The 23670-nt window shown below is 38.9% G+C and overlaps 1 protein-coding gene across 1 annotated transcript in view; it reads right to left on the reverse strand.

Moving 5' to 3' along the window:
* Positions 1-23670, reverse strand: part of ALMS1 (Alstrom syndrome 1) — a 36558-nt gene that overhangs the window by 7519 nt on the left and 5369 nt on the right. The window contains exons 2-9 of the mRNA XM_010580787.1: positions 20969-20977; positions 16044-16214; positions 11063-12234; positions 7654-7762; positions 6164-6418; positions 4202-4446; positions 2912-3095; positions 2666-2729 (exon numbers count right to left, since the gene is read on the reverse strand). Of these exons, the coding sequence (XP_010579089.1) occupies positions 2666-2729; positions 2912-3095; positions 4202-4446; positions 6164-6418; positions 7654-7762; positions 11063-12234; positions 16044-16068 (2054 nt within the window). The 5' untranslated portion in view covers positions 16069-16214; positions 20969-20977. The remainder of the gene's footprint in view (positions 1-2665; positions 2730-2911; positions 3096-4201; positions 4447-6163; positions 6419-7653; positions 7763-11062; positions 12235-16043; positions 16215-20968; positions 20978-23670) is intronic.

Here is a 23670-nt window from a genome sequence, read left to right on the forward strand (position 1 = left end):
AATCACATTTTTATGTTTATTTTACTCCTCTTATGCTTTGCTGGAAGGCAGCAGAGGGTGCTAGGTCTCTGCATGTGTTACTGGATGGGGGGGCAGGGATATCTCCAAGATTTGGGCTTTTGCTTTACTACCATCTCACCATTCTCTGAAGGCTTTTGCCATTCTAGGGTTCCACTCAAGGAAAGATCAGGATTTACCCCTGACAAATCATCCCACCATAAAGATGTTTAGAGCAAGAAGTGGGCAATGCAGAATTATAGATAAATGAATTGAAAATTGTTTTCATTACCTCTAGCCAATTTGCCATGAGAAATTCCATTTATACCCTCACAGAGAAAAAGAAAAAGCTTCTGCACTCATAGGTGTGGATTTCAAAAGAACGGTACGGAATAAATTACTTCTCAGCTCCAGCTGAGAGCTGGAGTATGACAGCAGCAAGAACAAAAAAAAGAAAATCACCAAGTGTGACTGCCTGAATCAGTCTCCATAGAAGTCCTGCTGACTTTGGTTATTATGAAATCAGAGCTTCTGAAAGTACATGAGTTCAGATACATCAATGGCCGAGTCCAAGTGACCTGAACCCAAATCCTTCTACTTCGGCTCAAACATGTGGACATGCATTCCTTGGGGAACTGGTGTATTTACTGTATTTACCACTTCTGCCACCTCTCTATTAACGCCCTAAAAATACTTTTAAATGCCAAAGGCTACTGAAATAAAACATTATTTTTTGACTCTCCCAGCATATATCTCAAGGGGTTTATTTTATATATTGTGTATTTCAGTAGATATTTTGTAGAATCAGTGTAACTGAGGTTGGAAGAGGCCTCTGGAGGTCACCTAGTCCAACCTCCTGCTCAAAGCAGGGCTAACTTCAAGGCTAGAATGGGCTACTCAGCCCCCATCCTTTCAACTTGTGACTATTTCCAAGGATGCAGGCTCCGCCACCTCTGCGCAGCCCTGCTCCACCACTTCACCACCCTCCTCGTGAAAAACTGATTTCCTGGTCTCCAGTTAGAATTTCTCCTTACTGTAACACATCACCACTGCTGCTTGTCCTTTCACCGTACGCCTCCAAGAAGACTCTTCCTCTGCCTTCTCTAAACCCTCCTTCTGGCAGGGAAACACCACTGCCAGATCCTCACCTTCAGCCTCCTCCTCCCCAGGCCAAACAATCCCAGCCTCCACAGCTTCTCCTCATGCACCAAGTGCTCCAGCCCCCTGACAGTCTTGGTGGCCTCCACCAGACTCAGGACACTTTGCTGACCTCTCTCTTGTGCTGGCAGCCCAGAACAGGAGGCAGGATCCAGCTGTGGTCCCATGAGCGCCAAGCAGAGGGAATATCCACTTCCCTCCACCTGCATGAAATGCAGTGTGTAGCTGGCCTTCATCCCTGCAAGAGCACGCTGCCGACTCATGTTCAAATTTGCTGTCCGCCAGCTGTCAGGCCCCCAAGGCCCCTTCCAGAGGGGCCACTCCACAGGCAGTCTGTCCTCAGACACTGCCAAGGGGGGTGTCCATGGTTGGGGGGGGCGGTTCTGTCCCAAGGAGAGACTTGGTATTTCTTATTGTTCAACTTCATGAGATTCCTCTTAGCCCTTTCCTCCAGCCTGCAGAGATCTCTAGAAACTGCAGACCTACTCTCTGGCATACTGACTGGTCCTCCCAGTTCACTGTCACCTGCAAACCTGCTGAGGCGCGCTCCATCCTATTGCTACTACCGACAAAGATGCTGTGGCACAGTCCTGGCCCACAGCACTGTCCCTTTCACATAGCACAAACCCTCCCTGCATATAGCATGGACATTCCAAGACTTCAATGCAACGAAGCACTTGCATATACGCTGAAAACCCAAATACTTAGAAGTATCCCTTGCCTCAAGGTACACTCTTGACCTTTGTTTTGTTTTGACTCTAAATAACTTACAGTATTATTATATTTTTATGTAACTTTACAAGTTATCAGAGACAACTTCATGAGTCTCTAATTTACTTTTAAGTATTTATGCTGTTTCTCAACTGGTACTCTTCCAAACCACCTCCTCTTGACCCCGCTACCATTTCAGAATCTAGCTGCAATAAACTCCATTTTGTATTACACCTTCACATGGTCTCTCTGTAGCATAGATATTCCAAGTGTTTAATACATTGTTAGTGTGCTGTGCACTTTATATATATAAATCACTTGAGTCAAAAATAAGGCAAAATCTATCATAAGGTCCTTTTTTTCAAGGGGTAAAAGCCTCTGTATTCCTTTGAGGGTAGTTATTTCTTACATAAAGCTCCTTTCATTTGGTGAAATGATACCTCACTTTCTGCGCCAGTTACCTAGTTTGTTAATGTTTAAAACTATACAGATGCTCCAGTAGCCCCCACCCTACATTTCCTCTCCTTTTGGGATCCAGCACTTGCACAGTTTGCTGCAGTGCTTGGATTGCAGATACTGCAGTAGAGTACTCAGGTTTAGTTACAGAAATAATTTTTCCAAAATATCTCGTTTCTTGGATTTTCTAGATAGATGCTTTGTCCCTCTGATAAAGTGCCTACACCTCACCCTGAAAAAGCTGAGTTACCCCCAATTCTTTGACTGCAGATACAATTCATCCACTTTTCCAACCCATTTACTCAGGTCACCCATCTACCTGAAACAGTTTTCTTAACCTTACCGTTTAGATCTTTGAACCATTTCACTCTTTGGAATTGTTCTTCTCTTTTCTCTAATCAGAAAACCTAAGTGGAAAATTTTGAGAGAAGAGAATGGTGAACAAGTCTACTTCTCACAAAGAATACTATTGCAACAATCTGACTCCTTTATAAGTTATGTATTCTTATAGACAATACACACACCCCTAAGTATAATGTGGAAATTCATTAATTCCTACAGAACATAAAAAGCAGAACCATAAAGGTACCTCTGTCGGACAGCATGTGACTTGCATTCCTGTAGCCCTTTCTTTTCTCTGGAGGATTAAACAGCTCTTCTCGTTCAGACTGCAGTATGCTCTGTATCCTCCTTTCCTCCATTACAAGCTTCAGATGCTTCACACGCTCTCCAGAGCGGGAAATGAAATCAGGGCGATGCACTGCAAGAGCCTCCTAAGATGGGATGACACAAAACAAAGTCTAAAGTGGCCACACTGTCTGCCTACAGCTGGATGGGAATAATCCAAATATCTAACACCATTACCAAAGCATGGAAAAAATCCCATCAAAGTAGTATGTGGTATAACATACAAGATCTTATATCCTTAATGCTGGGTAGATCCTCAGAGACCTTGTTTAACAAACTACTTGTCAACAACCAGAAAGTTAACTGGCCAGAAAGAAATATCATGGCTAATAATAATTAGCAAAAGGGACACAAAATTCTTCTCAAAAAAGTTAACAAAAAGTTGAGCCCATAGGATAGAAGATTCGTAACTTATTACAATCTTCCTTATTATAAATTAGCAGGCTCATCAACATTAGCAATTTATTTAGTATCAGTAGAGGAATTTTGAAAGTGATCTCCTGATATCTCCGTTTGCCACACTTCAATTTCCATCACAGGGCAGTCTCTGAGCACATGAACAGATGCAACTGAACTCAAAGAAACTTCAGACAACTGCACCTTAGTTAGCACTTCTTAATTTACATTTCACTTGCTGTGGACAATCTCTTTTAAAAATATTTCTGTACACTAAATCTGTATTTTTCCACAGATACTTAGAGCAATCACACCTATCTGAAGTGTACACCATATATGCATGTGTGTGTATGTACACACACATACACTGTTTGCACTGTATGAATTAAAGTTCATTTTAATCACGTACTATGTACATCACACAGTATTATCTCTGCATGGAAGCAAGTATGACTTGACATTATGTCAGCTACATTCCCTCTAGTTCCTGAAGCCAAAATTTAAGCCCTGAAATATTAGATCAATTCAAATAGTCTGTTGTGGAAAGCCAGATTACCATAAGAAAATGGACTAGTGAATTCGTTGGTTTTCCTGGGTTTTGTTACATTTGGTTTGTGTTTGCTTGTTTGTTTTGTTTCTGTTTTTAAGCAGAAGCAGTCTGTAACATGGTTGACTTCCAATGATTATAAAGGTGAAATAATAAAAAGAAGGAACAAAAAGTGTTTCCACAAGATTCAGCATAACTCTTGAAATCCTACTGAGATCTCAGCAGCCTTATAGTGCAGCATGCCTTTACCTGTAGTGTAAGCTTCACAAACGGCCGCAAGGACCTGTTTTCAGCATCTCTTTCTGGAACTGCTGGCTGAATCATGTTGCTGTGCTGATGCTCTTGCCAGTTCTTCTCTCGGAGAGGCTCTCTCCAAGGCTTTGTGCTGGTCAATGGTTCAAACCAAGATGGACCAGGACCAGAAAAGGAATTGGAATGGTTTTCTTTCCTAGATTCAGATTTCAAGTCTTCTGCTTGGACGAACCATGAAATCCCTGTTAAGAGACCACAGAAGAGAATAAAGATTTGTAGACAACACATGTGCCGATTTTCTATCCCCATCTATGGCCCTTTATATGCCTGTGCTGGTTTTGGCTGGGATACAGTTAATTTTCCTCAGAGTAGCTAGTATGGGGCTATGTTTTGGATTTGTGCTGAAAGCAGTATTGATAATACAGGGATGGTTTTGCTATTGCTAAGCAGTGCTTACGCAGAGTCAAGGACTTTTCTGCTCCTAGCACCACCTCACCAGCAAGTAGGCTAGAGGTGCACAAGAAGCTGGGAGGGGACACAGCTATGACCAAAGGGATATTCCAGACCATATGACATCATGCTCAGCAATAAAAAGCTGGGGGAAGGAGAAGGAAGGGGGGAGGTGTTCGCAGTTATCGCATTTTGTCTTCCCAAGTCACCGTTACATGTGATGGAGCCCTGCTTTCCTGGAGATGGCTGAACACCTGCCTGCCGATGGGAAGCACCGAATGAATTCTTTGTTTTGCTTTGCTTGGGTGAGCAGCTTTTGCTTTACCTATTAAATTGTCTTTACCTCAACCCATGAGTTTTCTCACTTTTACCCTTTCAATTCTCTCCCCCATCCCACCCAGGGGGGAGTGAGCGAGCAGCTGTGTGGGGCTTAGCTGCCATCTGGGTTTAAACCATGACAATGCCCAAGGTCTTAGCTAAATCAAATCAGTGGCCTAACACTGCAATAAATACTCACTTCAGTTTAATAACAGTGTGACTCTGTAGCACACATCTGTGGCACTTTCAAAGGAATTCCTTTGCCAAGTGTCAGAAAACCAGCAAGCCTTTATCAAACAACACTTTTGAAAAAGCACAAAATGGCTTAGTTTGCAAGTTTCTCTCTATACTAAGAATAGTTATTTATCAGCAATTACACATTTTTAAGGAGCCTCTCTGCTGTCCTAAGCCCTATGGCTTTTTATAGATATTTTTGAAGATCAAATGCATTACATTTTCCAAATGTTAAACATGTATACAAGAATTAGATTACTCACAGTTTACATACATAATGGGATTTGAATACATCAGCTAGTACTCTGAGCAGATATTCTAAATTTTCTAAATTAAACCAGTATGAGACAGAATGATTTGTCCCTACAGCAACAACAATGATGACTAAGGAAAATATTTTTAAACGTTTAATTATCACATTGTGAAGACTGACAGGGAATTGGGGGGGGGGGGGGGGGGGTAAGGAGGCTACACCATCAACCCAAAAATGCAACTCTAGCTAAAAGAGGGAGAGGACTCTAGTTCTTCTGGTACCTACTCCTGAAAAAATATGTGTTCTTCAAAGCCTCAGTACCTGAAACAATAAGTACAACTTACAGTGACCAGTTACTCAGAGCTTAACAAAACCTTTTATATCATACAAATCAAAATTAAGTATCTGTACGATTCCCATCTCATTCATCCTTCCTTGCCTTATTCATTGCTTCCTGTTTACTACCTTTACTGGCTAGGTTGCATCTAACAGCTTGATTGAAAATGCCATCATAATAGAGCACTAGAGAGTTCACTTGACATAGTGGTTTTGTTTAAAATTCATTGATTAAAAACAGAGTAAGAACTGACTGTACTAGCGACAGACTACTCTGTGTCCTAGCTAATCCTCCTCACATATTATGCCAGTTGCTGTCAAGATGTACAGCTTTTCTGGTCTGCGGAGAAAGTGTATTTTGGACTGACCTTGTGGTACATGCAGCCTACTCCTTTTTGTCCTTTTCTCCATGAAAAAATTGCCTGGCTGTCCCTTCTGCTTACTCTTGCTTCCTGCTGCCTGATGATCTGTGACCATACCATCTGACTCTCCAAAATTACCATCAACACAATGCCAGGGTTCCTGTGGCCATTGATTTGGCTGGCTAGATCTTGGGGTAGGAAAAGTCACACCAACATCTCGAGTATTTTTCTTAGTTCCACTGTTCACAATCTCCAAGTCTCCTGTAGTTGAAAATGAAGCAGTAACATCTTATTCCAGAGCAGCTGGAAGTACTTCAACATCAGCATGAGTGACATGCATAGTTCAGGGGATGACCATCATTTTTTACTTTGAAGATGAAGGAGCACTTTCTTTACCCCACCTTCAAGAGGCAAAATCTTTTATATTCCCACTTCCAATTCAAGGAGAGTTTGCAGGATTGTTACTACATGATAATCTGAGTAAAATTAAAGCGGTGTAAACCAAGTACCCCAAGCAAAACAAGCATGTGCGTATATATATATACACACACTGGGGGGAGGTGGGGGTGGTGGAATTAAATTTGAACCAACTATGCCCCTGGCTGGGGACTTGAGTTGACTTTTGGAAGAGTCAACTTCAAATCTGCTGCTGAAAGACACAATGGCAGGTCAACACACAGCTTTACATTTTGGACAAGGGAACTGCAGGTTTTTTTGGACCTGTTAGTTTACCCAGTGTGTCCTATCCAAAACTGTGTTTTAGGTGTAAAAGAGTTTGCCCACAGCACTACAAATATTTAACAGAAACACATGAAGCATAAGGTGTCAACTAACATTCAAGAAGTCATAATACAATCTTGAAAGCAAGCCATGAAAATACTCTTCTGATTCAATCCACTTGCACATGAAAACAAAGCAGTAATAAATAAGTGGTATGTCTGATGAATAAAACAAAGCCATTACTCGATGTGATGATGCTAAGTTGGCCTGTAAATGAAAGCAATGAAGAAACTGATAACTGCCACCAGAAAAACCCAAATGCAGAACTGCACCAGTCCAGGACCAGCCCATGTTTTAAATAGAATGTAACATCCAAAATATTACCAAGGTGAATATGAAACACTGCAATTGCCTTCTGAAATAGCATATGCCTACAAAATACATTCTGTGAGTAACAGATGTCTTGCAGAGAAAACAATATATAAAAAATACAGTTAGTCCACCTTTGCTATTGAAATGGATCAGAAGCTTAGGTCAATAAACTTATAAGTAAGTGAGAACACTGGTTACTAAAGCAGACCAAGAAAGGAAAGGAAATGGCTTATTTCAACTGGAACATAACATCTTTCTCTCCAAATGCTTTTAGTGAATTTGAAGAATGCTGCTTGTACATACCCATCACCAGAAACATGCACCAGACTCTGGAGAAAGGTTTCCAAAGAGATGAAAGGCAGAAGCAAATACAGAAAAGACAAGTCTGGAATTCAACAACTCACCTGCTTGGATACCTTTGTTTAGCATCCGTGTCCGTCGCTTGTTACTAAGAGCAGAGCTTGGCCCCCAAGAACTGCTGCTTGCAGAAGTTGATCCCGATGAGATTGCATTCTAGAAAAAAAAAAAACACACACAAGAGAATAGAAATTCCTAAAATACTAACAGAAATGAACAGAAAGTGGGTTTTAAACAGCAAAAAAGTTATAGTTGTCACTCTTTTACTTGTTGTGCGCCTTGACTCTATTATTATTTAGATGTTTATCACAGGCTGATCAGTGTGTCTTATTGCTATGCCACACAACAGCCAGCCTTGACTTTATCCTCATGCACCAATGCGCTTTCAGCATCCCATTATAGTAAGAAAAGCACATTATTTCTGTAGGCAAGAGCTTGCCTGTGATAAGATTCTGTACGGTGCTGAGCATCCTCCAATTCATTTGTCCAAAGTTCACGGGACAATATGGCCTGTCAAGACAAACTTACAAAGAACCTTTGCTATGGCAAGATCATTTGTTGGCTATACTTTCATGAGAAACTGCAAAGCGTGAAATATTTCTGCTTTGGAAAGAGGGAGAATAAACATCTAGACTGAATTCTATATTCCCACCCTCTCAAACCGAAAGCCTTTAAAGGCTTTTGCTGGAGGGACAAACTGTCTTGAAAGATTAACACGTTGCTTTGTAAATTCATAACGAACTCCAATTCTGTACCATTGGCATGAAAGAGCAGAGTCATTTCAAAACACAGGAAGTTCTATCACCCTGTGATCCTCATTACACAAAACTCTCCAGGTGGAGAAAATTAACAAAAACAAGAAATAGAAGACAAGTGCTAAGAGCATGGTTTAGGCAAAACACTAGTTTCATATCACCACCACTCACACAAACAGAAGTTCCAGCTGCAGGGATGTAAGCAGCACAACTTTGTTATAGTAAATTAATTTAAATTTTATGACATGTTATAACTTTACCGCCATTTAAAAAGGAGTATACTCTGTAAGTGTAAGGCATCCAGTCCACAAGCTTTTTGGTTATATAAAATACAGAGAAGGTTAGTGCTTTATTATCAGCAATTAACTGACAGTGCTTCCCCAGGCTTCAAATCCAACAGTGCGGCACAGACCAATCTCTGCAACTCCATTGAATTTAATTTTTAATTATGAAACAGATTTTTTTTTCCTTGATCATAGCAATTAGTATCCTGTTAGTAACTCATAATGCTAGCCACGACGGAAATGAACAGAGGCTTTTTTTATTACCTTTTTATTGAACCTCTGCTATCACCACTTCAATGCTCAACATAATTTTATTTCAACATTAAAAGGAGGCAATTTTTACTCATGCATACTGGCAAGAACTCTTTTTTTAGTTTCATAAAACTATTACAGCTCTAGTAGAGTGCACTAGACAGATGTAGTAGATATGCATCTTCTTTCAGCGAACAGAAGCAAATTTGAATATGTGCTCAGCAAAAGGGAAGAGTATAAAGCAAAGAAAAAAACCCAAGATAACCCATTTACACACACAAGCATATCAGCCTGCAGAAATAAATATAAGCAGCTATTCAATACTGAATATTGACATGCATATTCCTATTTGGACTGGAATATTCAGTGCAGTGCTTTCAAAGCCCTTCAGCAGTTGAATAGCGTAACCTTTAGCTTTGTACCTGCTACCAGATGGCAGCTTGAAGAGTGCTTTAGAAATAACAGAAACTGGAATAGATAAAAACCTTCTGGGATGGGTTCAGCATCTATAAATAAAAAAAGCTGTAACCAAGTTTTCTGGAAGCAGAGCTGACAATAGGCTGTCATAAAAAAAAAAAAAAAAAAAAGCTAAAAAATGCAGCACTTGCCTGAAAGATTCATACAGTAGCCTCTCTAGGAGTAGAGCTCCTCCTATAAACGAATATCTGTCTCCGAACCACTGATATTTGCAACAAACAAACAAAAAAAATCTTGATTTCTGTTCAGCCAAGCATCACAGACAGTACCAAAATTTGGATTTTAAATTTAGCTTGCCATTTTGCCATCAATTTTCTCTCACTCCTTACTTGAGGTGGGTCATGCATCCCTTTATATGTATTTTTAAAAGGAACACTCCACCAGCAGATAAAAGATACTACTTTCTAAAGCCATATGGGCTCAATCCAACATCAAGCACTGGGAACAGTGAGCCTTTATTCCCATATAAGTATCCCTGCAATCAGTTACCTCATGGGTGATTTTAACAGGCAAAAGACTACATGCTGTTTTTAAGGTCCAAACAGACCTTGAAAGATTAGTCTTATGAATGGAATATGGAATAAAATCATCTCTGAAATACTACAACCATGCAAGACATGTTGGATCCTAATTTCATTGTTAGATGGTCAGTGTTCTGATTAATGGCCCTAATGTTGCAAAGTTTATGACAAATTTTATTTTACCTTTAAATAAATATTATGAATAAAAATATTAATAAAAATATTTTTAAACCATTCTTAGTCTTGAAAAAGACTGTTTCTCCCCTAGACATGCATTCATTAGCTTACATGACACACAGACTGAGTTTGAGTTCTTTCTATTAAAAAAAACTAACTCATTTTAATGAAATCTATTAGTAATGATGACAATACCACTTTCTTCTGGTAATATGAAAAAAAATTATTTCTCACTTTTTCCTATACTTTTCAGCATTAATTAATATTACTGAACACCAAAATTCTGTAATTTCTTATGATAATCACCAAACCCATGCCAAGACCCCCTTTCAGGAAATTAATTTTCGTTTCTCCTCCAAAGGGCAATGGCCAAAGTCAACTGAAGTAATCAGCTTAACTCCAGACTTTTCACCTAGAATCCTTAGGGACGAGATTTGGTATTTTAATATGCCTAAACTACCAAATACAAAAATTGAAAAAGCTTACAACCAACACTCAAGCAAGACAAAATTCCAACATTTAAAATAGACAAACAGTAAGAAAATTCAAATAATAATTCCAATTTTTATGAAATTGTATTTATTGTTGCCCAGATATATTCAGGTAGCAATAGGCAGTCAAAATCTACAGCCTCAACTTACCACCGTCTTCAGGATTGCTAAAGCACAGAACCTGCAGGTAACTAGAAATCAGATACAGCAGGATCTTGCTTTCCAAGACAAATAAAGGAAGAGAAAAAAGACAAATAAGAACAAAGGGAAAGAAAGCACAACTGATGTTTTAAGAGATTTTGAGCTCGTCCTTATTCCTGGAAAAGCAGAGAGACTTGTTTGAGCTACTTAGATCAAAGACAGAAGCCTATGATATAAACAACACTCTCTGGGAAATTTTAAATTATTCTCCAAATAACAAACTCTGCTACTGTACAGCAGTTTAAGAGTTCCTGTAACAATTAGTTAAAATTGTCTTTTGGTCTAACTGACCACATACCTGTATCTCTTTCTTTTTCCTGTGTCTCTCAGAAGTAACCTTTGGATATTCTACACCCACTGCTTTGCCACTTCCCTTGTCCCACTTTTCAGAGCGACTTTTCTGGTGGTTGATGGTACAATAAAGCTGGGAGAGTCTTGGTGACACCCGCACTCTTTCATGTCCAAAAGCCCTGATCAGCCTGGCAGTATCAATGGTGGAAATGGAACTGCTCACCTCAGTCTGAGTAGCAGTTTCCATCTCTGTTTGGGTCACCACATCGGATTCTGAGGTGGTAGAACTGATTGTGGTGCCATGATCTGTACTGAGCCTTGCCTCTGAGGAAGTGTCACTAGGAGTTTCCAAGTACTGCTGATGCTCCGAAATTTTATTCGTAATTTTTTCTCCTGACCTATTTTTCCCAAGCTCAACAAAGTTATTTTTATCATGGGTGATATATGGTCTTCCTTCAACATGGGTTGCATCAGGCTTTAAGGTACTTTCAGACCTGCTCTTCTCTGGCAGTCTTATTCTCTTCTGTTCTCTTCCCTTTATTTTCTTTTCAGATTTTGTTGGTATTAGTGTATGCCTAATGGGATTCTGAAGGACCCTGGCCAATCGATCGAGGCGTTCAACAAGTGACAGCTCACCGTTACTCCTAAAATCATGGTGCTGGTGTCTCTTCCGGCACTCCAAAAACTTAATCCAGAGTTCATCTAAGCTACTACTGGACTGGGTTCTCTGTCTTGGTGGTCGGTCTTTCTCCACATTCTCATTTAGGCGAGTTGTTTGGCTACGTGGCAAAGGATAACTTCTAGCTGCCTTTTGTTCTGCTTCTCGTCTGCCATGTTGAAGTAGCTCCTCTCCTGATGTTTCATTCCCCAGAGATGTGCTAACATTTAGATCCTCATTCTTGCTGTAATCTTCTTCTGCAGTGAGTGGAAAGAATTCATTTTCACCATCTTTTTTATGACGAACAGAGAAAACACACTGATGACGATGTGCTTTTTTCCGACTCTGCAAGACAACACTTGAGGAAGGTCTAGCATGTCCAATACCAGAACCATCTTCTGACAGCTCGCTGTTAGACAGGAAGTAGCTCTCACACACTGGCATTGGATGATGAAGGTAGAACCGTGCAGATTTGAAGACCGAATGAGTGGTTTTTACAGACTTCGAATGATCTGCATGTTCTAGAAGAGAAGAAAACACTTTAATTCTTTGTTTCTTTACAGGGAAGCAAGTAGCAAACAGCAAATCTTAAACAGGATAATTTTCATCCTAACACTTTCCAATTGTTTCAAAGGATTAAAAGCAGGGATCAGTGTACCCATTCCCAAAATGCAACAAACTTAGAAATGAAGTTTCAGCATTATTAAAAGTACACATATAATATTTTGTATAATTTGCAACACGGAATCCAAGAGATTACATCCAACGGAATCTGAAGGAGAAATCTAGTTACACCACAGGTAACTACTCTGACCAAAATTTGGACTGAGTCTTTATTTATATTTATGGAAACTCATGGCAGGCAGCCACAATTCATTTTGCCTCTTTCCAGACAAATGCCCAGGGAGTACAAGTGTTCCCTAAGGCTATGCCTGAACATTATCTCTCAACTAACTCAGAACAGCACTATATATAAGACAACCAATACCACTTCCTGTACAGCTCCTACAACCATCTCTGATAGCATACCAAGATCTAGTCCTGCTTTGCTTTCAAGCTCAGATGACACATTTTAGTTCAAAGCAGTAGTGAAATCCCCCCAGAATATGCTACTATCTGAAATTACAAAGGACTATATGCAGAAATCCAATTATAAACTCATTTGCAAGAGACATACATTAAGTATGCAAGCAGCATGTGCTAGCAGGAATATATTCCAAAATAATTTTAAAGCCATTTGTAATATATTGCAGGGAAAAAAAAAATCAAATTTAAAAAAGTAAAAATGTGTTTCATGCTATGTTCTTTGTATAATGGACTGAATTATATAATGATCCATGAAGGCAGAAAGTAGGAATTATAGGTGCTAGAGCCAGAAGGATTTCCCAAGTCCTTATGTTTACTGCAAGATATTCCATGCCATTTTAGCCAAGTATGTCATTTAAAGATGCCTTATAGAATAGTAATAGCTTTAACATAAATAAAAAAGTCAATACAAAAAAAGAATAGTCCATTTACTAATGCTAACACCAGTGACTAGGTAATGGGGAGCTGTCAGCAAATGCATATCAAGTGCCATTAATGGCAGGAATCTCACTCCTCCTAGTTTTTCTCTAGCTCTCTGACATTCTTCCCAAGTTCTTTTTTTTTGTTTGTATTTTTGTTGTTTTGTTTTAAACAGTCTTGTTTTTGTAATTGTGATCTACTGATGAAAACAGAACTAGAAACCAGCTCTTCCTTTCTTCATCTGAGCAAGCTTTGCTGCTGTTTCAGCAAAAGAATGGCAAGTCCCACAATCAAGTCTCTCCCTACTCCAGGAGGAAAATACCTACCTACCTCATCAAGAATCACAAGCTATGTAAAACCCCAATTCCACACAGGAAAAAGTGATGCAAGATAAGCTCAGGAAGGTTACGATTGCATGAATTCATACTGTTAACACTGCCTCATAAACCTTACTTTTATTTAGTCACTTGTTTTCCTTACATTTCATATATCTCTTCCCCATACAGAGACACTTCAGTGTAATGTCATAGTCAAGAATAGCCTAACCAGACCCAGTCCCACTAACTCTGAAATTGGAGGAATTTGTCTTTCCATACAAGGTCAATGTTTATATACTCATGTAAGAGGATTCCTCCACATACTCCCGACAAATGAGATCAGGCTTGGGAATACTATGCAGAATTTGTGCTATTTCTGTATTTTTAAAAAGTCACCAACAAAATGGAAGGAATGCCAACAAGCGAATAATAAAAATAAGTTTACATAGAGAAACTTTTTTTTTTAAAAAATACATAACTTGCATAATTTTAAGCTCTAGACAAGCTCTGTGGGTAGAGGTAATCTTTTATTAGACCATCTAAAAATACAGTTGAAGAAGTCAGAGAAGATTTTAGACATGCCTGCCTCTTCAGAAGGCTTGCTTAAATTTCCAAATGTACTGGCTGGTTTAACAAAAGATTATTTCTATTTACAGTTCTTTTCTTGCCTGTGTCTTTAGGCCAACACAGCTAGACAAAAATACTATTAGATAATTTTATATTTCATTTTTATCTAGGCTATTCAGAGAGAGGTATCTATCGTTCTCTGCTCCAACATGGTATTTTGTTTGTTACTGCAGATTCTTGTTCAGAGAGCTCACTTCTATACCCACACTTTTTCTTCAGTTCTACTGCCATGACCCAACATTCCTCTTCTGAGTTACCCGCAGTGAATGAAGAAAAGCATTCTTCTATCTCACTCCACTTGTATCCATATCCTTGCATTTTATAAATGCTCACAGAGAATTTACTTCTTCCATTAGAAAAACTAGGTTGAGACAACATTGTCTTTATTGCTGCACTAGTTCAACTGCTGGTCCTACATACACTTACCAAAAAAAGTAAAATGAACATAAAATAATGAAGTTCAGTGCGTCTTATGCAATCATTTTAAATTATCTTCTGGAATTAAAAATTATATTCTGGAAATACCAAAATGTCTCCATTCTGAAGAAAAAACCTTCCAAGAAAACCCCTTCTAAAGTGAAGAATTAAAATCAGAAGGAATCCCTATTAATATGTCAGCACCACTCTGTGGGGTGACCTTACCCCAGGCATACTGAAATGACTGCTTAAAAAGGACAACAATAATCACACTCAGGTACTCCATAAAAATCTGTTTCATTAAATGTCTTCAAATAACAAGTTTACATGATAATAAGAAAAATAAATGAGCTCCCAAAAACCCTATATATGTGACTGCCTAGAAGGGAGCAGGGAGTCTCTAACGCAGAATCCATTACGCTGTTCATGTGTTTCAGGTCCCATCCCTCATTAACAGCCACAATTATATCCCTTGCAATTTGCTCGCTCTTTGTTTAATATAGCACATGTTGCAAAATACTGTACTTTGCAATCAACAGCTTCCCCAAGGAATTAATAGCTGCATTTAGGAGAGATGGCAACCACTGAGCAATTTTGTTTACAGTTACTTCTGTCCAGGAACACAATGCAATTCTCAAACACAACAAAAATCCTCATCCCTGGTCAGACTCAAGGAAGTTTCTCAGCCACTCAAAAATCACAGAATGAGGTTTTGTACAAAAGGAGTGTCCATCAGGACTAATTTTAGCTACTGTCATGAGATACAGTGTCAAAATCATCAGTTAGCACAGCATAATTTCATTTTGTCAGCATTCTCAACAAAAAAAGCCTTAAAGTAGGCTACTATAGTAGTAAACCCTGCCCTTCATCCCTCAGGAGTACCATCCAACAAGGTTAATGGAGGGGAGGAAGAAAGAGACATCAGTCAAATCAAATTAAAATTCAGTTAAACACCAACATTACAGAGATACTTAACATGACATCACAAGACATAAGTGTATTTGTGAGCAGGAACACAACCCCAAGCCAACATACAGAGCCATCCCACCTGCTTTTATTTACCAGGGAATTTCTGTCATTTTCTACACAGCATCCTTTCTACACATAAAGAAGACTTTGCACTTCAAAAACTTAAGAGTGCCTTAAAAAAAAAAAAAAACACAGAAAACAACACACAAACACCAAAATCCAACCCCCACAAACCCCCCAAAAATCTTACAAAGGCTCCAATAAGCACTGGGGCCACTGGAATGCTAGCAAATATTAACATCCAAGTATTTGGTCATTCAGGAGAAGCAGAAAGATGGGGAAGAGAAAAATGAGACAAATTCAGCATCTTCAGGCAGACTATCAGCAATATCATGAGACCAGAAATCATGGATCCTGAAACATAATTCTTTTGCTCTACTTTCTTTCATGTGTATGAAAACAACATGTAAAATTAAAACACACACTTTAACTACCTGGGGAAGCTTCCAGTGGTATCATTTGCTCCTCAGCCCAGGCTAGCTTGGGCTTGGGCCTCTTACTGTAGATTCCTTCCTTATGCTTGATAGCCGTACTGTCTGGAGGATTATCATCCCTTAAACCAAGCACGTTTGCTGGAAACCTCGGAGGAAGGGCATCATTTGACCCTGCAGAGAAAGAGAGCAATGAGTAAAAAGAGGAAGCAGGAAAAATAGATACAGAAATTTCACAACAAAGACAATGTCTGAAAGAAAGCGTATTATCCAAGCATTAGTACCAGTGTATGCACCAACAGCTGTGATCCCTAGTGAGCAGTTCTAGTGACTAATACAGCAGCAGTAGGTATTGTGCCACATTGTCTTCCATAATCTTTCTTGACAAGGTTCTTCCCTGAGAGGTAGATAAATTTTACCTATCTACTAATAAGCAGAGAAGAATATAAGAAAATGAGCATTAGACAAGTCTACCACGAAGCCAGACACAGGACTTGGAATGTCCAGACTCCCTCCTGCTCACATTAAAATTCCAGACATTTTCACTGACTGATGTAAATAGCTATTTTCTGAACAGCAATGGAGAAAAACTGGAAGACTAGAGTAGGTCTGTATAACCTCTAAACAAGAATTCAAGACAACAGGAGCAGAGCACTCTTACTATCATATCGCTGTCTCCTAATGTTAGGAATCTAAATGGCCCCTAACTGATTTATCATCCTTGTCAACACCACCTGGTTATATTCAGTGGACTTACTCAACTCAATTTCCTTCAGCTACTACTTCTGAACTAAGAAGCAGCAGGGAGTTTAAAAAACAAAATTTATTTTTTAATTCTGCTGTACATTTTCTACAACCTTGCACTGCCTCATATGCATATTGAATTTTTATATCTAGCATCATAGTTTCTGCAAAACAACAGACTCTCACCACATTTTTTTTTCTCATTTTGACCATATTACAACAGACTGGAAAACGGTAATGAGCAGAGATGCATAAACAATTACAAGCACAATTTGTGGCTATAATAACTAACCTGTGCACTTACTGTGACTGTTGTATCAACCTACTCCCCTAGGTCACATCTGTCAGGAGCTGGACATCTCTGTAATGTTAGTTCTGTCTACAAATAACTTTGGATATCAAAAAGCTCTGACTGAAAAAAACCTGCGGATAAGACCTATAATGCTTAAGTGATGCGTTCTTTATGTATAGGAGAGAACTGAAAAATAACAGCAGGCAAAGCAAAAGAAATTGATGAATCACAGAGCATCCTTTCCCCTGGTAAGTGAGAAGTGGTTTTAACTGGGAGATGGGAGGATGTGCAGAAAAGGTAAATATATACATATTTTAAGCCACAGTTATGAATTACATTGTTTATAGAAAGGCTTTCTACACTGGAATCCCCTAACATGGAGGGGAAAAAATACAGTACTAAGAGCTATTATCTAAAATGCGTGATGTATTATGCAGATATTTCAGAATGCACACATACCAAATTAACAACAAAAGGGGGAGAATGTACATAAATAAGGGAACTAAAAAGAAGGAGAACTGGTAGAGATATGAAAGAATGCAAACAGAATAGTAATTCCCAGAGGAAAGTAAAGAATTATCAAGCTGTAAAACATTGAGCCTTGTTTCTTTTCACTGCCAGAATGGAGTACTAACATCCCTTTCATCAAAGAAATTGAAACCACAGCCTTCAGTCAGGGCTCATTCATCTTGGTGTGAACATGAACAGACACTTTTCTATTACAATCAATGCACTTACTCTAAACTGCTAGGACAGAAGAGTTCTGAGCTCAACTGAGACAATTCTGCATATGAAATAGATATATTTTGATCCATGAACCCCAACCATCATTTTGCATTTGGAAGACCCAAGATAAACAAGTACCTGAGTGAGAGCTCTCAACACTGGTTTCTGACCCAACTGGAGAAATTTTAGATCCTGCCTTTAGATAAGGAACATAATACATCCCAGTACTTCCAGAAGGTTTATATGGCAGCAATAAGGGCTGATCTGTGGGGGGTAGAAGGCAAAGCAATTAACAGAAGTCAGGCTTTAATTCTTTAATGCAACTGAAGATAAAAGTAACAAATCAGGACCCAAGAAGACTGCTGAAGATGTTCACTGTAGTAAATTTGGAGACATACCCTATTCTTTAGGAAAATAAATTGCAATTATTAATTATTTAATTAATTTAATTCTTTAATACCCACCCAGTGGTTAGAAGGTTGACTGTCGCTTAGCTAGAAAAAATAGCTTACTTACCTATTCAATACTAAATTTGTGACTAGGGTGACAAACACTAACTTAAGAAAAAAAAAAAAAAAACAAAAACACCCTCACATACCCACATAGTCCCCAGTTGATCCATGTTTAATGAAATAATTTTAAATGAGCACGGATATCTGTCCCTCAAGTCAATAAAAGCAGCGTCCTGTCATAACAGAGTTCCAGCAAATGTTTGGACCAGAACATTCACTGACTTCCAATAGCAAAGAGAAGAGGCGATCAGCTAGCCGAAATATTTTTTGCACTCTGATACAATGAACGAATCTGCTCTCTCAACTCATACTATTTTAAACACCTTGAGAATAGAGATACAAAGCCTGGAGCCCAGGAAAAATCACGAAAACTACACAAGTCTACACACATCAGTAGTGTAACACACCACTGTGGGAAACCACTGTGCAACATCCACATTCTTCTGTCAACAGATTTTTAAAAGCCCTGCACATTTTTCTATTTCATTCTATTGAAAATAGCAATGTGCATATTTTCCTCTCAGTTTTTGTACTACCTTGACTAGAGAGTAAATCAGTAATCAGATATATCTCTTGATAAACTAAGCAGTAAACTAAGTCAAATTATCTAAAAACAAATGTCAGAAAAATTTCTTGAACCAGACTTGGACACAGCAAATTCAGTTCTAGATAACCCTGAACTGAATCACAACTGTATTGATACAACTCCCTACCCACAAGACTGCAAAGCCCAAGTTTAAGGGTTGGGTTTTTTCCCATATGAGCAACTTTAAATATCAAAATTATCTCAAGAATGTTACTTCCACAGAAAAGCTGGGGTTTTGTTTTTTAATACCTATAAATATCTTGAACTTGAATAGATGAAAGTTTACATATACATACAAGACACTAATTTGCTCACCACCCTGCCTTGGGAAAGAGGAAATGTTGTTAAGAGATGAAGTTGTATTGTTGGGAAGATCATGTGCTTTCTGGAGAGACGACTGGTAGACAGCATTTTCACTGTCTTGTGAATTAACATAAATTTCTGCTGAAAAGGTTGTTTTTTCAGGACTTTCTGTTGTTATCTGAGTGGTAGCATCAGAAGTACTTTTCCCAGTTTTTGCAGGAACTACAGAGTTGAAGATATTCTTCAGACTACATCCCCCTGAAGCCAGAACAGTGACTTGTGGTCTCTCACTGCTTTGCAGAGGCAGCTCTTGCCCTGCTGCACTTGTAACAGAGGAAACCACTAGGCAGGGATCTGCTGAAGACACTGGCATTGGGAAAGATGAAGATCTTTGATTTTCTGGAATAGGGTCAGCAGCTGATAATTTAGAAACAGCTTCTATTATAGTTTCTGGAGTTTTTAAAGACACTGGTTGAGTATTAACTTCAGGTTTATCCCATGATCTCATCTCTTTTTCAGTATTCACATCACTATGCAGCTCTGAGTTATTACACTTTGAGGAAAGAGTTACGTGGACACAAGACAGTACTTTCTTAACTGGTGATGAAGGAGATACAGAAGTGGTGGATAAAATCTCATCCATAGATGAATGGCGAGACATACCGATTTGCTCTCTCGCAACCTCTTTCTGAATGAGAGGTACTTCATCAGAAGAACTTCTCTTCTCTTCTTCCAATAACTTAATATGGCCCTTCAGCAAATCAGCTTGTACGGCTGGATCTGAACCTTCTAAGCTCTCACACAACTGGATGTGTCCAGGTGGGCTGTTTTTCTCCTGCTGGTAAGCACTTATAGAATGGGGTTCGTTAAACCTATTCATTTCTTGACTGAATCTTGTATCACAATCAAGCTCCATGAGTCTGGCACTATGCCTGCCCAATTCAGTCACATGTTCAGGCAGAACATCAGAATTTTTTGTGCGAAGGGTCTGTCTTTTATCAGCATGGATGCTTACAGAATACTGATCTGACAAACAGTCTGTTTCTTGATAAGCTCCAACTCTGTTACTGTCAGCAGAGACATGATGAAACCTGTCTTTCTCAGCAGTAAAAGCAATCTCATTAGACACTGAGCCAGCAAGCATTGGACTTGAAGGAGGACAAGTCTTAGATCCTCCCCGGTGTTGTTTGCCATGGCTCTGTTCCTCAGTGCTAGCAGAGTCAACCTCCAAAGGCATTATCCCATCAAGACCATCTCTAGTAAGACTACTGCTGAGTGCCATGGAAGTCAATGGTGACTGCAAACGTTTTCGGGATGAAAAGGTGATAGAAGTAATTTGCTTAGCCATTTCTTCAGAACACTTTTCCACAGACAGCTTCTTCTGAGCTGGTAAATGGATTTCTCTTTGCATATTGGAAGCAGCTGCAGACCTCACTACACACTTGTCCCATTCCTTCTGCAATGGTGGATAAAGTTCAACAGCAGCATCAGAATGACTAGTTGCAACTGTTTGATGTTGGTTGTAGGTAGGTGTTTGAACAGTACTCAAAGATTTAAACTGCATATCCTTCAGCAGGCAACAATCGGAAGGATCAGCTTTATATAATGGCACAGCTTGTCGTAAGCTCGACTCTAAAAGGTCCTTAGTCCTGATGGCTTGTGTTTGTTTGTCAGTTTGAAATCTTTTGTCACTTGGAGCTTTTAAACGCTCTATGTCCTGTTCCTGATTATGGCTATACTCAGAAGCAGCTTCCAAAACACATACCCGTGGATCCTGAAAAATACAGGAGAATTCACGTAAGTTATGTGGACAACTTCCTGCCCTCGCCAAAATCTGGATTGGCAAATTCAAAGAATAACTAGTGCTGTCAATAATCAAGAGTCTGTCATTGTGAATAAGCACACACTTTCTCTTGAACACTTCTGTTAATGGAACCAATTAAAAGTTGGTCATATTCTAAGCACCAGCAAATTAGCTAACATTGTTTTGATGCTATAACAAACAGCAGCAGTGACATCTCAAATAGAGCCCTTTAGTTTTGTGAACTATGAAGTTGTATTCTGTTACTTAGACTAAGTTGTAAATACCTCTCAACATCACTCACAGGAAAACAAGAATAAAACTTTCTTCCTTTCTATCAGTTGGCTTCATACACAGTTGGACATTTATCATAAACCCTGTTCATAATGTACTGGGGAAAATTACTAACTTTGAATGAATATTTATTCACTATCTAAGTTCAAAGGGATTTAGGGAGAGACAAACATACCCTGCTAAATCTTTGTGATTTCAGTGACAATTTTATTAATTAAAAAGATAGCCAATTAGCCACACAAAAATCACAGAAACACTGAGGTTGGAAGAGACCTCCGGAAGTCTCTAGTCTGACCTCTTGCTCAAAGTAGGGCTGTCAACTTCAACATTGCAACTGATGAAAGGCATTCCTTCATAGCTCCATGGAAAAACAAAACAATGCAGAAACCCACATTTACTTCCAGTTATAAGTACTCAAACCTTAACCAAGTATGTAACATTATGTTCTGGCGACCTCCAAGAAATCAGGTAGCAGACACACACTAAAACTCTTTGGGTTTGGAACAGAGTCCAAACAAACTCCACACTATCAAAGCGTTACATTACATGACATTTTAGGGCTACGGGGATACCTCTGCATCTAACATTTTGCTATGCCATAACTATCACTATATGAAACAGAACTCAACATAAAAGGTTTTCCCTGCACTTGAGTTGTTTGACTCTAGTGTTTATGAAGCAGAACTAAAATGAAAGGAACTCAGTTACATGGGAATACGGGGGGAAGAAAAGAAAGCTGTTCTTTACAAAGCATGAGAAAATACTTAATTAGAAAAGCTTCAATTTTCCATAATTGATATTTCTCTTTTCCCCTAAAACAAGTATGCCAATTTCCCTCTCAGACAAGAGCTGTAATAAATCTTTTTATTTTTATTATCACTGCCCACTGCTGACAATAATTAAAAAATGACTGAAAATAATCAGAGCTTGGATTTGCTCTTTAAGGTAAAAGATAACTTGTAAAAACTTTCCAATTCTCAGGTGAAGATCATTTTTGTTCTCCCATCAAAACAGGTATGTTTGCCACAAATACTATTTTTTTTGTTTGGAAAGCTGGTGACAATGCTGCAAAGAAGAGAAGGTATTCCTACCAACAGATAAGACACTAATCCTCCCCAAAACAAGGAAGTTCACTGTCAGTTGTCTTTGCTCATAAAATCTTTTTTAAAATAAGTTACACTTACACCTTTGTCTGACCACGCAAATTGTCCCACATCTTTATCACCCACCAGTATCAGAGCCACTATATTTAGGACGCCGCTATTTGACTACACGTATTCAGACATCCCTGGCATGTATTTTACACAACAGTCTAAAATGCTGTGTCTTAAATTACCTGCCTGGGGGCATTTAGGAAGCTGAAACTAATAATTTACTTCAGTATTAACTTCTGTCCTGGTTTCTTTGCCTGATTTTACTAACCATTCCCATTTTCAGCATGCTCTCCAGCCCTCATTGCTTCATCTTCTGTACCTCAAGCCCCATTCCACCATCAAAAAAAAGTTTTAACAGCAACAATCGACAACAATTTATTATACCAGGTAAATAAAATTAAAGCAACATATGCTATAGCCCCTCAGCAGAATCAGACAAAAAAAATCCATACCCTACTCTCTGAGCATACTCATCAGATGGTGTTGCCTTTCAGCTGCCTATTAATAAGGCAAGATTACTGACACTGCAGTTAACTGGAAAATTCCCAGGGCTACAGCACCTGCTTGCTAAGGAACCTACACCTTCTTCTGGCATTTCAAAATGTAACCCGATTTCTCAACACACATTTTGCACACAAAGCACTAAGTATACCACACAGAGATAAAAGGTACAGGGTTCAGCAAATGGCTCTCATTACTTGCCAAGGAAAGTAGAAATAAGTGTGTCTAAATACTCGATGAAGTTTGGATATTCCAAACTCTTCCTTCAACTCATTACAAACAGCAGATACTAACAAGGCACGTTCATTGTCTGCAGAGATTTACCATGATCAACAAGACACACAAAATGTGATCCTCTCTCTCTGACTGGCTCACCATCCTCATTTCCCTACTTTCTGCAACTCCTTGTGCATGTGGAGGGATCAGGAGGTAGGGATGGATAGGACCTTTGCTTCCAAGCCTTTTCTCATTGCAGCAGAAGCTCCCGAATGCTGACAGGTGATCTTTACAGCAACTTACCTGACTGGTGTAAGGAGAAGGTAGTTTGAAAGAAAAGAAATGCAAATACTTCTAGATTAAAGATCACGCTACAAACAAGGGAATAAAACATCACACTCCCAGATACATGCAGAAAACCTGTTATTCTAAGAGTACAAAGAGAAAGCCTGGCAAGTACAACTGGGAAAACCTTAAGTTACCACTCACGGTATTTATTAC

This window comes from Haliaeetus leucocephalus, unplaced genomic scaffold (genome assembly GCF_000737465.1).
Source record: "Haliaeetus leucocephalus isolate CR32 unplaced genomic scaffold, Haliaeetus_leucocephalus-4.0 Scaffold741, whole genome shotgun sequence".
NCBI lineage: Eukaryota > Metazoa > Chordata > Aves > Accipitriformes > Accipitridae > Haliaeetus > Haliaeetus leucocephalus.